The following is an 18,483-nucleotide window of genomic DNA, read 5'->3' as shown; positions in this document are numbered from 1 at the left end:
TTTGTCTCAACACAGTTTGTGAAAGAATGTATAACTCATGATGGAGAAAAGAAATCAAATTAAACGCCCTGAGTCAGAAGTCCACTCAAGCATATTTTTTTTTTTTTGCAATTTGAGAATATGGCCTGCAGTGGAAAATCATGAGTCATGGCCACTCACCAGGTCTACATAGGGATCCTCAATGAGCTCCTGATAGAAAGGGCTGCAGCCTTGGCGCTCCAGGTTGGAGTTTTCATACAGCCCTTCCTTGTCAGCAGCTCCTGCACCATGACCCTGAAGAACCATCAAAACATCATTAAACTTTTAGAGCAGGTCCACAGCACAGTCATCCAGCACCGTCACAGCTCATGTCCAAGCATTTTTTTTATTTTTTAGAGGATTGTGGCCACATGGGCACCATACACCCCCAGCTACCCAAATGGCATTCTGTTCCACAGAACAGCAAGATTATGAATATTTGATAGAAGAGTCAATATTTCACTACAGATAAACTACTTTTGTTTTTGGTGTTTAATGGTTTTAAAGGAGCACTGACTAAAAAAGAAGTGAAAGTTTGTGTCTGCACCTTTAAAATGTTTACATTACAGACCAGTTCATTCAATAATGAAAAAGTGTTGATACCTGAAGGGGACGGAGGTAATTGAGGGACTCCTTCCACCAACGGTGGTCACTGACCGCAGTCAGCACAGCTTTGGTGGTCAATCCTGTAGAGGTCAGCACCTCCATGGTCTTCGCTGTTGTTCTGTGGAGAAGGTCTCCAGCTGAGCCGGCCTGCAGCCAAAAGGTAAACAAGAGAAAGCAAAGGTGTAGAAGAGAATTTCTCCAATGATAAGAAGGGCTTAATGATTAAGAATCACTTTGCATGAGAGAATGAGCTTTTGATACTACTGACTTTGGTTTTCAAACTCATAAAATCAGAGTTTTTTCCTGCTGCTGAGGTGGGCATGACTCAAGAGAAAATCTAAACTCCACAAAAGCTTTTATACAAATAAAAATGCCTTCTTAATCATGAATTAATTAGCATACACCACATGTTCTGACTATTGTTACTTTTGACAACCAGGCCAGATTACACCCTGACCTACAAAAGCCAATGAAATGGGCTAAAAAGAACCTGTCTTACAACATGAAGTAGGCAAACATTTCTTAAACAGAGTTGTATGGCCTGTTCAGATAAGAAACTAACTTAGACACACAATAGTCAGGAAATCTGACTGAGATGCCATGGGGAGACCTTAAACAACTTTTTCTTCTGATAAACCATCTGATGCTGATGTAATGAAAGAATTTGCAGCCTGAATATAAAGGAACTGTTTTAAAAAAAATAGTCGACTATCCTGAAATATAATAAGTGCAGCAAGGATACATCTCAAATATGATATACGTCTAAACAAAATGAACTGTATTTATGTATATTTCAGACTATTGATCCAAATGCAATGTTTAGTTTCACTTTTCTGTGTTATGCCCACATGTTCTTATAGCCCCATTTAGACTGGCAGTGGGCCGGATTGAAATATTTTTGTCCCCTTGTCTATATTTTGTTTAGCAAGTACAAGAACAAAGTTTTAATAATCTAAACAGACATCCTCAGGTCAAGTGAAAAACTGTGACATCAGTGCAACAATAAAATGACAATAGAAAGCTTCAGAAGTTTTCCCATCATCACATAAAATGAGCATGCAGTTCAAGTCATGAAACATTAACACCCACTCAAGGCATTGTAAAGATAGGAGTTCTGAAAAGAAGAAGAAAGGGACATAAATTAACCAAGGGACCTAAGCAGACCTTAACATTGGGTTTAAAACTCATCAAATATTAAGAAGCAGGAAAACACACACACCTAACAAAAGGTAAAAAATATAGTTCGACTGGGTATACTCAAGCAACCGACTCAGACAGGGATTATATCATCACATACGGCAAGATCATTAAAAGAATAAAAAGACTCAAACCTTTAGATTATCTGCCTTTACAACTTCTCGTCTGGTCTCACTATTGGCAGGCTCAATTTGATAATTAACAGCTTGGTATAGCACCTGCAGAATAAACAGCATGGGAAAAATATATAGCTTAAATTAGATCATTTGTAATACTGTATAATCACAATGATTGTCAGTAAATATAATAAAATAAGGATTAGAAACAAGTACAATTACAAATATGCAGCAAAGAGAAAAAAATAGTTTAACTACAAACTACTGAAAGCAGATTGCTGCAGGAGTTAATTGAGGGTAAAATGTGACCAGCTGAACAAATGCAGTTAATGTCTTCACCTGGGTTTGGTAGAAGGGCCACTTCTCAACCACACCTATAATTACTCAGCAGTCTCTTGTATACTCTGCCCTCCTGTTCAGCACTTTCTTCCTTTCGACGACACCTTCAATTAACCTCAAATGTTTATCCCCTTTCCCCTTCACCGCCTTCATTATTCCACATCCTTATCTCCTTCATTTCTTATTCCATCCCAGTGAATCTTTCATTCCTACCTCCTACTTCCTTTATCCCTCAGTCCTACCTTCCTTACCCCTACCTTTATTCCAAAAATCCTTTTTCTTTCTTTCCAACCTCTCATCTCAGTGTCCCTTATCCCCTATTTCTTTCTTTCACCCCAACATCCTTTGTCATTCTCAATCTTCCATCCAAGAACTACCTTCTTCATTGCTTACCCCTACCTTGCCTACCCCATCCTGACGTCCAGTGTTACTCATCCCTACCTACCTCCTTTCAATCCTCTTTCTCACAGTCTTCACACCATCCTCCTTTTAACCTATTAGTGATGGAGACTAAATCTTGGCTCAGAGTATCTTGCTGTAAGTCCCATCAGATCATCCCACCAAATGTCATTAGTCTTCTTTTCTTCTTATTTATTTTTTTATTTCCTTGATGATCTCCTAACAGGACACTAACACTGATTGACCATTTTTTTACTCCTCTTCAATAAGTCTTTGGACGTTAGTGCAGCATTCAAAATTGATTATTTTATTAAAAAGTACTTGGAACATTAGGTCTTACTTTCTGGCACTGAACAGGTTTAAATCTCACTTAATTACATGAGAGACAATGAGGCGTTCCCCCAGGGTCTACCTTAGGGCTCCTCCTATTCAATTTCTATGTGCTTCCCCTGACCAATATCTTATTAAACAACATCAGTTAGCTTAACTATAAGTATGACACCCTATATTACAATGTCATCAGGTGAAAATGAACAAATTCAAGCTGTGGGTACATGCATAGATGGAAATAATGCATGGATTTGCCAAAAAGTCTTTAAAACAAAACTGAAATCCTAATTTTTTGGACCAAAGTGAGAGTATTTAAAAGTTGGCACACAACTTCAGTCATTGCAGCTATAAACCACCATCAGGCTTCCATTCTGGTTGTAGTAATAGACTCAGACCTCTCAGATCAACATAAAGAAGGAAGTCAGCCTTCCATAAGTTAACATCTCCAGCTTAAAGTATTGATCAATGATGTCTACACAGGTCTGCCTAAAAGGTTGATCAGACAGCTGCAGCTGATCCACAATGCTGCTGTCCGTTGTTTTAGTTCTTATGCTTCAAACTGTAAAAGCGTGAAAACCTTCGCAATTTAGATAAACATTAAAAAAGTATTTGTTAAGATTGGCGTCTCACTGTGCTTTCTAAACAAAGTTATGTTTACAGTAACTTTGTGTGCTACTGAAATGTACTTTATAATTAAACTTCATCTGCCTTATCTTTAAAGTGACAATGATGAGAGATATTTCCTATTAGTTAAAGGATACACAGACAAAGCCTTGAAGGCCACGGAGGGAAATGAAAGAATATGATGGTTAAATTCATTATCAGTTACGGAAAATCATGAAAAAATTAGAAGAAAACTTTGCTGCAATATACACTCCAGGAGGAAAGGTGTTTTAATATGAAACTCCTTACACATACCAATAAACTGCAGTGTTTGACAACAAAAGTTAAGCTATCAGTAAAAACCGAGAGGAGAAACAGTGATTCTGATTTGCATATGCAGAAATGTCTGTCAAGCTTTAAAACAAGATTCCATAAACAGCTGACAAACTAACTGCATTCTAGCTGGAGAAAGAAAACATAGACCTCGTCTGTCAAATATAGCTAGTCAACGTGATGCTATATGAATATACAGCTGCCAATATAAGTGGGTCACTGCTGTGCTTATACTGTGACGCCTGCCTAAAGCACCAGGAGGCGTTCTGAAGTGTACAGACCTGTACTTTCAGCTCAGCTCCAACAAAGAAAGGATTTCTTGGGAGAGCGAAAGCCGCTGAACGGTCAAGACAGGTGTCTAACCTGAGCCTAACTGAGCGTGCACTTTTCCTTGCAACCCCCCAAAAATAGAAACAAGACAAACAACTCAGAAAGCCAGTTGCAGATGGTTTTGAAATAGCACATTTCAAAAGTTTAAATAGCTTTTCTGGATGTTTAGGGGCTACTTTTTTGACAAGGCTGGAATCTAAGCAATAAGAAATACTCTAAATAAGGAAAAATAAATGAGTTATTGCAATGTTTGATAAATCTCTGACTGGAGTTGGGTTGCGTAATTATATATCTTAAAGCTTAACTTCCTTTGAGCCAGATGAGAAAAAAACAACAAAAAATATGAACCTTTCATAACTGATTAACTCCAACAAAGTCTCAATGAGATCAAATGAACAGAAGCAGGAATCCAGTTAATATAAATAATAACTTGAAGCTGCAGTTATGAAACAATCAATAACAAAAAAACTTTACCTAAAAACTAAGATAAAGAGAAAGGACAGAAATACTCAAAGTATACTTGCAATACTTAGAATGGATCTGCATCAAAACACAAAGAAAAAATGGTTTAATCTCCTCCTGTGTGGACCAAAGTCTTACATTTTTTTAAACCTTCTGAACACCAATTATTGAGTCAGAGAAGCAAATTGCAGCTGCTTATGATAATTTTGAGATATTTTAAAACACAACTCTATTTTAATAAAATGGTTTTTCCTTCACTGCATAATCATATGCTACTTTGTGCTAATGTATCAAATAAATACTATTATAAAATGAACTTTCTACCTTTGAAAGAGACTTATGATAAAAATATTAAATCAGTAACTATACGTCATTAAGAAGTACAATACTTATTTTATAAGAACATAAACAAAACCTGTGTTTGCAAGTCACTGGAGGCAGCAAGGAGGCTGTGGATGCTGTCTGGGGGACAATGCGTCAAGGCAAAGGCTAACAATTCTTGTCGTGCCTGCAGGTCTCTGTAACCCTCACTCTGACCGAGCAAACTGCACGCCTCCCATGCCGCACTGTAACCTGGGGTAACACAAAATGAGGGGAAAAAGGAAGAGAGATACATTTAGTTGAACCAGTGTAATATCAGATAAAAAAAAACACTCAATGATGGTTTCATTTCTATCTTCATGAACTTCTTCCCATTCAAACAACATATGTCACCTTGACTAGGTTATTGAAAAAACTATGAAACTGTTTTCTCTGCTTTCATAAATATACTCAAGAGTCTGATCTGTTTTTCTGTACCGTCGCCTTATTAGTCAGGAGGGTAAGACTCAAAGAAAGTCTTGTTAAATGAAAACACATTTTTTAAATCTACTAAGAAATGTCAATCCCTGTGAACCTCACTGGTTATTTAAAGTCAGATCAATAATTGCTTTTTTTTAGTGCTGTCAAAATTATCGCGTTATTATCGCGTTAACGCGAGGCCATTTTAACGGCGATAATTTTTTTAACGTGAGATTAACGCTATGTGGTTTTATGGTACAATTTTCCAAGTACATCCCGCTGCAGCCTGCGGGAAGGCGGGGCTATTTTCCCCCAGTCTATGCATTTCTCATAGGCTTCAAGAGCGGAGAGCTCCTCAAGGGAAAAAGACGCTCATACACTGAGTGACGCTAGTGCCTTTTCTTTAAGCCCCACCACCAACAAACAAGTTGAGTGTCTGGTAACTAGTAGCAACCTGAAATACGCTGAGAAAACAGATTACTGAGGGGAAATGGAATCTGCTACGGCACTCTTGCTGTCACAGGTCGGTATCGTGTGTGTGTGTGGGTGGGTGTGTCTGTGTTCTCATTTTTGTTAAGAGTCTGAAAAGTAACTTTCATAGACTACCTCCATCTAGTGATGTCGGTCTATTGATTTTGATGTATTGATTGAAAATTGTTCATTATTATCTTGGTTAATTAACATCTAATGTTAACTGTACTACATTTTATAGCAGTAGGGTAAAATGCTTGTCTTTGTTCAAAAGACTGTATTAACTGTAAAGACTGTCTTTTACATCAGCCTGTTTTCAGGGCCTTTTTTTTGGCTACATATTTGTAATTTTTTGCTACATGCCTCCCCATCTTCTTGCCATATGTTTCTATGGCATAAATCAGTATCTGTGACCTGTTCTCATTTAAAAAAAAGAACATTGGCACAAACCTAGCCTGTATGTATTTTTTGTATGTCATCGAGAGTATTTAAATGATTTTCAATCAGAAAAAAAATTTGCGATTAAAATGCGATTAATCGCGAGTTAACTCAGGCATTGATGCGATTAATCGCGATTAAAAAAATTTAATCGATTGACAGCACTACTTTTTTTCTTTGAGCAGACAGAGAAAAATAACAGCTTTAAATTTTGTTATTTTGAATAAGAGCATAAGAGTGCCATTTCTTAAAAGGAACGGGGGAAAAACGTTAACACTCCTATTAATAAGCTATGAATACCTTAACGTGTAAAAAAAAAAAGCCTATTATGTGTGCAAATGTTTGATTGACACAAAATGCCGATAAACAAGGATTCCTTTCAATTTAACTTTCCTGCTTTTCAAGTCTAACATCCCCAGGTGTTTCATCTGAGTTTGCAAAATGTCTTACAACTAAATACAAATCAATCATACATTAACTATCAGTTTTTTTTTTTACTTAAGTATTTTCCAATATGTAAAACTATAATTAAAACCTTGAGTTAATTTTGCAATGCAACTGGAAGTACATGCCTTGAGGATAAATTACTCTATTATTAAACTAAAGCTCTACCTTTACTTTGTTTGGAAAAGGTGATCTCTAACAGGACACTAACACTGATGAACCATTTTAAGAAAATGTTTCTGATCAAGTTAAACTTTTAAGGACAGAGATATTAAAGTACAGTACTATGTTTGAGTAGTGTGTGACAGAGTAGAGACCTTTAGCAAATTTTAATCATTCTTTAAACATTAGTTTAACACGTGTGGCTTAAGAATCAGAAAATAACATTTTGGAATTAAAAACAAACCAGTGTTAAAAAAAAGGATTATTCTAAAATAAATATATAGATATATACATAAATGAAAAAATCTATGAGTTTAGACCCTAATGTTGAGTGAAAAGCATGGCTCACAGTCTTCACTCCAACTTGGTGAACTTGGTTGTTGCACTGTTGCATACAGTATCCTCCAACAGGAAAATGTCATCATAAAACTGTTTCTACAAAAATAGTGACATAAAATTGACCTATATATATATATATATATATATATATATATATATATATATATATAAAAGACCATTGAGAACTTATTTTAATAGAACTAAGGTCGTTGGCTAGAAAAATAGCTCTTAACCATAATCATCTCCCCCATCAAACCTCAGATCAAACCTCAGAACAATATGGCAAATCCCATTCTCATGGCAACTACAGAATAAAGTCCATCAGAATTCCAGTATGAAGTGATTTGTCTCCAATCTGTGGCGACATAATTTGCACCAGTGCATCTGATTGTTTTTCAGAAAGGTTGAGAATAACATAATTGTTACAATAAACTCAATTAGAAAAGGCTAAATGAGTTTAGGATCTAATTTGTACTTGTTAAAATGTCTAAAATCCAGAGTAGAAAAAAAATAAGCCTGGATTTAGCTCCTCTTTCATAAACATTAATATATTTTTTTTTTTATTCTGAACTCTAGGATTTCCATTCTCGTAAAGAAAGTTGCTGCCATTATAATTACCAGTCAATTTGATATCTACAATGTTTTTTATTTGGTTGTTGTCTTGTCATACAAAATAATATGGCAAAAAAAAAAAAAAAACATTCATTTTTTGGGATCTCTTTAATATTATTTTTTAACTTAAATAGGGAGAGAAACATTACTTTGAAGTGAATGTGTCACGTTTTTTTTTTCAGGTCTCTCTATGCACACTGGCTCACAGTTCTTTTAACTACAAACCTGCAGCCATGAGGTCCTGACAGTGGATGTAAGAAGCTTTGAAGTCCAGGCATTTGAGTGCTTGCTCTGCCAGCAAGGTCAGCACTTGGCCTTTTCGCTTCCCTTCGTCGTCTCCTGAACAAAAAGTATTTATTTAAGGAGGCACAGAAACATGGAACATATTAACACATTAATTTAAATGTTCTTAGGATTTAAAGGTAGTTATATGGTTAGAAAATATGCATAACTGAGGAGGAAGGATTCATTATACTGGATATCTTTATAAAAAATGTAAGTGAGGCTAGAATTTTCAGCAATTCTGAGTCAATATATAGCTGAAAAAAACAAACCATATTTTTCAGGAAAACACAACTCTAAGTTGTATGTACAGAAAATCTGCTTTATTGGCGAACAATGTGAGTGCAAACAATTCAATAGATTCAAGCAGTAACAGCATTCACACAAAGCATAAATATATGTACTTAACAGGAAATAAAGGATAAAGAATATGTACATGTGAATGTACATATATGTGTATGTTGAGCCTTTATTATTTTAAAGAAATTAAGAAAAGAAAGGCAGGTTGTGGTCATCCCGATGTGCTTGTTTCTTTTGCAGCAGAGTAGCTTACTACTCAGGCTTAAAACGTTCTCATTGTTTTAAACAAATTGACAACCTGCAGGGAAGAAGCTCTCACTGTGGTGAACAGATTTAGCAAAAAGCTCCCTGTGGTACCAACTGCAGGTTAAAAGATGAAACAGTTTGTGTCCAGAATGTGAGGGGTTTGCAGAAATGTTAGCTGCCCCTTTCCTGACCGTAGGCAAGTACTGTACAGGTCCTGGATGGAAGAAAATTCAGCCCCAGTGATTCTTTCTGAAGACCTGATTGTTTGTTGTCGTTTGGTGCTGTCCTGCTTTGTGGATGAGCCACAGCACTGTGATGGATTTGCAAAATACATCTGAATAATGGCAGAGCAGAAGATGACAAGCACTTCCTCGGGAAGGGAACTTTAAGATTAGCCGACTGAAGGACCAACACCTGGGAAAGGTTGGTTCCTAGGTACCATAAGTGATCTACAGTAGACAATCAGAGCTCCAGGCAAATGTTTAAATATTTATTAATATATATAGTTGTAGATACTTTTGTATTAATTTACTTACTAATGGTGGCCCAAGTTATGTTCCAATGCTTAGTACGCATCAAGGCAGGTACGGTCAAAGTGCCCGGATGGGTTCTGGCTCTGCGCATTTTATTATGGATGCATCTATGCCTACTTCTGTCAATTCATCCCTTCAGTGTAATTAGGGATATACAATTTTGCAGTCAGTCAGGATGCTATATCACTAAACTACAAAATATTATTTAAGTTTAATATCTTAATAAAGGTGAGAACAAGGTGACATGTTAAGATCAAGGGGAGCCTTTGATTCCTCTGTCAGCAGGATAAACAAATGGGGGGGGGGGGGTGAAAAGGGACATGGACAGAAACGCAGCTCCTGAACAAACTGGATTAAGACACTGGAATGAAGAAATTTGCTGGTCTTCAGCTGTGCTTTATGTGAGTGTGAAGAGTGAGTGACGGTTAGAGATGAGATGTTTACACATAGAGGGTGAGATGTATTTGTCAAATATCTTCTGGATGAATGGTGAGAGGGTGTCTTCAAAGGCTGTCAAGACCTTAATATAGAGGACTGCTTGTATCTGGGCAAAGCAACCATCAGCTTCTGTTGTTTTAAACACAAACTGCTCCTAACATTTGCTTTAAGCTCATCAGAATTAAAAATGTTGATAATCTGATCAATATCTGTTCCTCTCTCACCAACGGACCAATCAAAGGCTGAGATAAAAAGGTTGGGAAATGTTATATAGACAGTCCCCCAAAAAATGCAAATAACAAATAAAAGTCAGAATAATACAGAATGTTTCATTAGTTATTACTGATTCTTTCATATATTCTTTACGGCACATACTGAATGATCTACGAAGCATTTCTGTATTTTTACCTTGTGTGTTGGTGATACCTGCATTAAATATTCACCACAAAGCCCTGGAGCTATGCACCCTTCAAAAGGATCCCTACTGCATTTATTTATTTAAAAAAATGTTTATTCCTCCTCTCATCTCCCTTCTTTTTCCCTCCTCTGAAACCACACAGGGAGAGGTTCCTGCTGACAAACTGTGAGGGGTACAGACACAGAAATGCCACAAGGCCAGTTAGCAGGTTTCCTTTTGCTGATGGCAAGTCTCTGAGCTAGAGGACAGAGGGACAGGCTCACAGGCGCAGGAAAAGTGATAAGACGAAAGCAGGAGGGACAGATACAGCACACAAGAAGAGTCAAAGCTTGTTTTTTGACAGGGAGAACATTTGACTTTGGAGCAACAGAAGGCCGAAACTGTTCTTCCACAGAAGAAAAAAAAAAAAGGGAAAAAAAACACCCTCTGCTATAGGTCCATCAGTAAAGTCAAAGTTTACTTTTTTCCACTCTTGGAATCAAGGTTTCGAGTAGAAAAAGGTTGCAATGCTAACTTCAAGGTTAAATGAAATGGATTTCCACAAATTGCAGTTGAATGCATCTCCCCCTTAATGCATTGAACTGCTGGCATTGCTGGTCGATTTGGTCAGTGCTGCAGTGATAACAGCTCTGCAGCAAACATTTCCACACAAGAAAGTTCAAGACGAATCATAAATTATTTAACTTAAAGGGGGGAATTCCCCTACTGGAATTAAAAGATGAATGCTGATTCAACACCCCAGTGAAGAGTGTTAATGCTATAAAACCTAATAAATGTCAATATGTGAGGATAAAAACAGGCCAAAGCAGATGTAAAAAAAAAAAATTGGATTTTCACAGACCATTTTTACACTGATTTAATGGAAATGACATAATAATGCATGCGATTTCCTGCCAAAGATAAACACACTTTATTTTCAACAGAACACTTAACACTGGAACTGGTTAACAATATAAAAGCGAGAAATAAAAATCAAATTGACTCTCAGTCTCTGTAAACTAAAAATACACTTTTATAAAAACTAAACAAAAGATAAAACCAAAGTGGAAATAAAAACTACATTCAACCAAAAGAGTACAGATGATGAAGTCTGTATATCATTAGATTTTAAAAAAGATAGGCTTTTCAAGTCTATCTTTTTTTAGCAATTAAATGAACTACGCTGTCTGTGAGCGCGCGTCACTTTGCGCCGTCCTTTTTGTATGCTGCCTGTCGATTAATTGCTTCAGTGATGGTGGATTGTCGTCAACTTAAAGACGCAGGCGGGCCACCGCTTGTACTTTTTGTCCCCAGCTGGAGAAACTTTGCTGGGTGGTTGTGCTCTAGGTGCATGTGTAGGTTGGTTGTATTGCTGCTCTTAGTTGCTACCGTTTCATGACAAATGCGACATACTGGCTCGCATAGGTTCAGCGGTTCGCCTCTGTCATTTGGTTTGAATCCGAAATACTCCCACACTGCGGCTGTTGCGTTCGGCTTTCAAACCAGTTCCATTTCGAGTTTTTCCTCCCAACATAAGATGTGTTTTTTTTTGTTTTTTTTCCTCGCTAACTCCTCTAACTCCTCACGGGGCTCTAAAGCCGCAGAAGTACAAAATAATGCGTGCTGACTACGTCCCTGATACGATAGTCTACTCCTCCTCCCTCCTCATTTATTCCCTTGCTAAAAAATGAGGAAGGGGAGAGGTCAGTGGATAGCACTGGAGTAAAGCCTTGTCATCCAGCGTCATCAATAGACAGAGAAAAACACAGGCAGAGACGATATATACCCGATAAATTAAATGACGTGGATAGTTTTTATCTATTGTGCGATTAATTGATTTATTGATTATCGCGACAGGCCTAGGAAGCCATATCTTTGTAGTTTTGTATGTGGGCCTAAAGCCGTTTATAATTCTGGATAAAGGACTTAACTCTGTATGATGTTCTCCAAGAATCGTTATAAGCATCTGCTTTCTTTGTTTTCATGATGTTGCTTGTTCCCTAAGGTTTAGCAAAACACGGAGGTTTTCACAGAACAGCTGTAATTATCCATCATAAAGGTGGCTGTTTAATAGGTACTTTCTGATAGTAATTGATTGAACTGGATATTAAGAGGTATGATAATACAGTATAAGTGCAAGCAACAAGTTTGAGAATTTGATTGGTATGATAAGAAAAAGATGTATGAATAATTCCTCTCAAGTTTGTGGCTTTAACCTGATAAAACATAAAGCTCAAGGTCATTCAAAGAGAAGATTATAATATAATATGCTACAAGGAACTTTCCCCTAACTAAGAGAAAAATCAAGACTTTCTACAAAATAATACCCAAAAGGAAGCAGTTTTAAGCAAACAATCTAAAGCAAAAAATGTTGGTGCAAAGACCTAATCGCATAGATTCCGTCTCTGACAAGCAAAACTGTAAGATGTGAGTGCAGAAAAAGATTTAGAAACCATTTAAGATCAGGTTTATGGAAGCAAATGTTTCTTTTGTAAGGCAGGCTCTGGAATCGATCTTTGCTTAAAAACTGCAGCATTCATCTTGTTCCTCTGTTGTGTTGAAACTATCAGTAGCCTTGCATTAGCACCCATGCATGCATCGTTGTGCATCTAGGTCAGAGTCTCTAGGGGTTCTTCCACATCATTTCAAAAGAAAAATCAGAACAGGGCTGCCTTCTTCCTCAGACTTTACATACCTCCATGACCATCAGTCAACATGATAAAGTTCCAAAAACAAAAGGAAAATTCTTTAGAGGTTATTTTGCATGTACCTGACACCCTGAGAAGTGAGGCCAGATTAAGCAGAGTGGCAGATTGTTTGTAGGCTGTGGAGCACTGGGCGATGCACTCTTCAATAAGAGACAAACGGTTCGATCGCAGCCGCACTGGAGGAGGGAAAGAAAGAAACATAGGAGGTGGTTACAAATTACAACACTTTATCTGAGGCAAGTTACAGTTGCTGATCTGATAAGTGGAAATTATGCCAAATGAATAATGAAGCACCTGCTGTGAACATGTCAGGAAAATAAGGTGGGATATAACAGCAAAAAACAGACAAAAATTCACATAAGGAAAAATCCAAATCATCAATAATAGTGTTTTCTGTATATTGTTGTTTTTTTTCATGACTGTTTGAACAAGGAGACAGAAGACTCCTATTACATGATTTAAATGATAAATTTGAGGCTAACAGCTAATAAATACACACCTACACAAGCCGTACACCAGATATGCTTTCCGAAGCAGATTTTTTTTTAATCTAGAGATAATATATAAAAGACAGGAAAATGGTGTTCTGTTCTTTAAAAGCTCACAGTCTTACAGATAATTAACAAGTGGAAGATAATCCCCTTTTATGCTTTAAAGCAAATGTCCCTCATCTTATCTGATTTTTGTTAAACTAGAATAAGATCACAAAGTTCATGTTGTTAGTTGGTATTTTTAGGAGACAGCAAAGGGTTAAAGCTGCAGGCATCCATGCATTTGATGAATAAAAAACAAATTGCTCCCATCGAGCAAATTCCATCAAGGTAAAAAAAAAGTCAATTTCTATCTCTGTCTCTGTGTTTGGAGCATGTCTAACAGTAATTAAGCTGTTAGAGGAATCCTTGTAATCCTTGTCTTTCAAGATGTTAAACAGGTTAAATAAAATATAAGAAACATATGTTTTATAACCACCCATTTCTTGACAAGTAAGCTTTTTTTCGAGTTCCTTTTAAAACTTTAATTCATATTTCAGCAAAGAATAAATTCCTCATGTTATGTCTAAAAAATAAAAGAAAAAAATTAAACTCTATATTTAATGTTCATTTTCTAGTTTAAATATTTGTATGCACAAGGCACAAGTTGAACTTTACTTAATTCAAGATGCACAAATTCCCCAACTCCATTTGCACATTTCTTCAACCCTGCACCGGAACATAAGAAATGTCAAGTTTAGAAACTCAGCAAGAATTATTTGCTCCCCTCGGAGGATCTTTAAAAGTTGGCATCACTTTGGGCGAGGCCTAGAGGGAATTCTGGGGAGGGGGGGTGTGTACGAGGCATCACCTTAGGCTCTGTAGATCGGCTGCAGGATAAAAAGCTCGAGATGGATTACAAATGTTCAAATGCTTCAGCTTCATACTTTCGTGTGTTTATGTTACAAACCATTGTAATATAGCAGGGAAATGACTTTTACCTTGTGAGAAAAAAATAATTTGCTAATATTTTTGTATTGGTGAGAAGTACAGTGACTCTGTGTCCTTAAACAACCCAAGGGCACAGAGGGGAAAACAGAGCAGTAAAAATGGACCTCAGACAATCACTAATCCACATGCCAAATAAATGATGCTGAGTTTTGTCTTTATTGCAATTGTGTTGTGTTCTACTACAGTGAGGAAAATAAGTATTTGAACAACCTGCTATTTTAATTATATAATTTGTTTTAACTTTTTTTTATGATAGAGCTGCAAAAAATGGATTTGAACACCTGAGAAAATCAATGTTAATATTTGATACAGTAGCCTTTGTTTGCATTTCCACAGGTCAAACTTTCTTGGTTCACACAGATCTTCTCTACATCAGTCAGGTTTCTGGGCTGTTGCTTAGATACACTTAGTTTGAGCTCCCTCCAAAGGTTCTCTATTGCGTTTGGGTCTGGAGACTGGCCATGCCACGACAGAACCTCGATATGCTTCTTCCAGAGCCACTTCTTGGTTATCCTGGCTGTGGGCTTTGAGTCACTGTCATGTCGGAAGACCCAACCTCGACCCATCTGCAATCCTCTAACTCAGGGAAGGAGGTTTTTCCACAAAATCTTGCAATACATGGTCACGGTCATCGTCTCCGTAATACAGTGCAGTCACCCTGTCCTAAGTGCAGAAAAACACCCTGAAACCATGATACTACCACCCCCTTGCTTCACAGTAGAGATAGTGTTCTTGGAATTCTTCTTCCTGCAAACACGGTTAGTGGAATTATGACCAGAAAGTTCTATTTTGGTCTCTCTGACCACATGACTTTCTCCCATGATTCCTCTGGATTATTCAAATGGTCATTGGCAAACTTAGGACCTGCCTTGAAATGTGCTGGTTTAAGCAGGGGAGCCTTCCGTGCCATGTATGATTTCAAACCATGACATTTTAGTTTATTACCAACAGTAACCTTGGAAATAACGGTCCCACATCTTTTCAGGTCATTGACCAGCTCCTCCTGTTTAGTCCTGGGCTGATTTCCCACCTTTATTAGGATCATCGAGACCCCACGAGGTGAGATCTTGCACGGAGCCCCAGTCCGTGGGACTGTTTAGCTTGTGGAGGTGAAAAATTTTGCCTGTAGATTTTTTTTTTGGACAGCTCTTTGGTCTTGGCCATGTTATTAGTTGGATTCCTACTGATTGTATGGGGTGGACAGGTGTCTTACGTAGCTAACAACCTCAGGTGCATCTAATTTAGGATAATAGATGGAGTGGAGGAGGACATTTTGAAGGAAGACTAACAGGTCTTTGAGGGGCAGAATTCTATTTGATAGGTGTTCAAATACTTATTTTCAGCTGTATCACACAGATAAAAAGTTTTAAAAAATCATATATTGTGATTTTTGGGTTTCTTTTAGATTAGTCTCTCACAGTCAACAAGCACCTATGACAATTCCAGCCCCCTACATGTTGTCTAGGTGGAAGAACTTGCAAAATAGCAGGGTTTTTAAATACTTATTTCCCTTACTGTAAGAAGCCTACCAGGTTCTTCTCAAACTCAGCCTTGCTGTTTTAGGTGAAGGAGAGATTACATTAGCCTTCCACTATAGCAATAGTTTAGGAGCCGTAGGAAAGGTTACAACAGCCTCTTTCAATGTTTAGGGTTTAATGCTAATAAGAAGAATAAGAGAAGAAAAAAGCAGGAGAACTTTTGGTTATCAAATTAAGTTAACCTAACCTCAGCTATTTCATCATACATTGTAGTCCTTTATTCAGCAAAAATAGGTCATTCTGTAGTGAATAAAAACGGGCAATAAGAGGAACAGGTGCTGCTCCTATTTACACGATTATCAGAAATTGCGAGCACTTTACTGAAAGAAGCACATTTAGTCTGACAACAGGTCTAAAGCATTTAGCTGTGCTAACAGCTTATAAGGAGGAAAAACATCAGCAAAGGTCCAAATACTGAAAGTAGTGCACTTAATCGGTACAAGTCATTTCATTATCTACAGTGGCTCCCAAATCTACCAACCTCCCTTTGAATATTTTGTCCAGCAACAAACTCAAGCTACAATGTTGCTTATGATTTTATGTGAGAGAAGCACAGTGTAGATCATAATCAAGAAGTGATTAAAAAGAAAAAAAAACAGTACTGATTACAGAAAAAAATACTTCCTTTACAATAATTTTTAGACAAAAAACTAAAACCAAGCATTATTCTTTTTTGCATTTGATTTGTCTGATCGTTTCCCTATAAAATTCAAGTTTGTGGACATAATGTGAAAAACTACCAGGTAGTAAACACACCTCTTTAAATCTCTATTTATAATTCAAACCAACCAGATTTACATTACCAACAGACATGCAGTGCACAGTGACGTGCGGTGAGGTTCATAGCTGGTGAGGCACTGACGTCATCAGAATCAGATTTGCAAATAGATGCATAGATTGACAGCAGTTTACAGGTTATGTTTCACTTCTGCATCCTTACACATACAAACTGTAGCTCACAAAACACACATTTCCTTAAAAAACAAAACAAAATAAATGTTATTACTGTCTTACCTTTACTTATAAATGAATAGAAGTCCTCCTTATCTTCCTTCAGTTTTAAAAGTCTCTCTGTCTCAATGGAGATCACTGCCAGGGAAGAAAGCCTTCCTTGATCCGTCCTGTTCCTGCCTTATGTTTTCAGTCTCTTGAGCACCCCCTGCCATGAGGCAAGAGAACTGCCTGCCTCACCTCGAACTTGTTCTCTGCCGTTTATAATCGCTCATTACACGAAACACGTTACACAAACACAGTTGGTGACAAAAAGCTCTGTACATTATATACATAAGCCAAATTATTAGAAATAAGTTCACATATTACATTTGTTTAAACCATTTTATTGACGCCGTACAGCAACATGCTCTCTCCGCTTTGCAGCCAGCGCAGAGCCAGGGGTTGCGCAATCCAAGGTGAGGCAGAGCTCGCTGCTGCCTCACCGGCATCGCTTCCAAGCATTTGAATGGGAAAATAAGAAAATTCAGCGATTTTGAACAAATAAAAATCGAAATTGGTGAAGCTACATGAAAAATTAATATTTTTTAGTACAAACCACCGGATGAATATAACAATTTAAATTACTTTATGATTATATATTTTCTTTCTTTCCATGATGGCTGGTGAGGCACTGCCTCACCTGCCTCCCCTGACCGCACGTCACTGGCAGTGCAATATACTGCCCAAATCCACACCATCCTGGCTTTGCAGTAACTCATACAGCAATTTATTAACTTAGAGCCTCTTCACTGCCATACATCACAGTGAGTTGCAACAAAGATAGCTGAGCATTTTTCTTTTGAATGCAAAGATAGGGTCACCCATGAAGGCCTCTGTATTCCCCTCTGGAACTAAAAGGGATGCCACTGGCCTGACAAGTGAAGCTTGACTACATTGGGTCATGCAACAGTAATCCTACGCACAGTGGTTGAAGTTCATCAGCCTGAGATGATGAATAAAGATGATGCAGAGACCAGATTTGCTGTGATAGCAAGCTGATGTGTGTGTAAATCAAACACGTTAAAAAGAGTATTAATTCATTAACATCCTGGTTTAGAAAAAAGTCTAAAAATGTTGAGTTCTTGATCTTTAATTATAAATAGTGTTGCACTGACACCAGTATTAGGTGGGGCCCAATACTGCACTAAAATGGTGGTGTTGGTATCGGTGAGTACCAACAAATAGAGCAACGATACCATTTTGAGAGCCAAAAGTTTATTCAACTATTGTCACCCACTCCTGGTAGGCAATAAAAAGTTATATTGGATTCAGTTTGTGTTAGTCTTTTTCCTGCCAGAATGTAGGCAGCAGCTTGACAAAACAATGATGGCAATTATTTTACATCCAAGTAGCATGCAGTTCTTCATATATAAACCACACACATCAATTTCAAACAGATGGTATCGATATGGTATCAGCCGATACTGCACACCCAGGTAGCGGTATCGGGGCCGAAAAATGGAATCGACGCAACACTAATTCTAAACTAGACAGTGTTACTCTGCTTGTATTGCTTTATTTAACTGAAGGGATTCCTTGACAACCTAAAATAACTGGTGCAGAGGGATATACAGATTGATCAGGATCA

General features: G+C 37.4%; 1 protein-coding gene across 1 annotated transcript in view; it reads right to left on the bottom strand.

Annotated features, from left to right (window-relative positions):
* Positions 1-18,483, bottom strand: part of nbas (NBAS subunit of NRZ tethering complex) — a 241,803-nt gene that overhangs the window by 128,677 nt on the left and 94,643 nt on the right. Inside the window, exons 33-38 of the mRNA XM_038276549.1 lie at positions 12,946-13,059; positions 8,205-8,318; positions 5,149-5,306; positions 1,956-2,039; positions 622-771; positions 160-273 (exon numbers count right to left, since the gene is read on the bottom strand). Coding sequence (XP_038132477.1) covers positions 160-273; positions 622-771; positions 1,956-2,039; positions 5,149-5,306; positions 8,205-8,318; positions 12,946-13,059 — 734 coding nt within the window. The remainder of the gene's footprint in view (positions 1-159; positions 274-621; positions 772-1,955; positions 2,040-5,148; positions 5,307-8,204; positions 8,319-12,945; positions 13,060-18,483) is intronic.

Source organism: Cyprinodon tularosa, unplaced genomic scaffold (assembly GCF_016077235.1).
Source record: "Cyprinodon tularosa strain WSP-4 unplaced genomic scaffold, ASM1607723v1 ctg125, whole genome shotgun sequence".
Lineage (NCBI taxonomy): Eukaryota > Metazoa > Chordata > Actinopteri > Cyprinodontiformes > Cyprinodontidae > Cyprinodon > Cyprinodon tularosa.
This window is presented reverse-complemented; position numbering and strand designations above follow the sequence as displayed.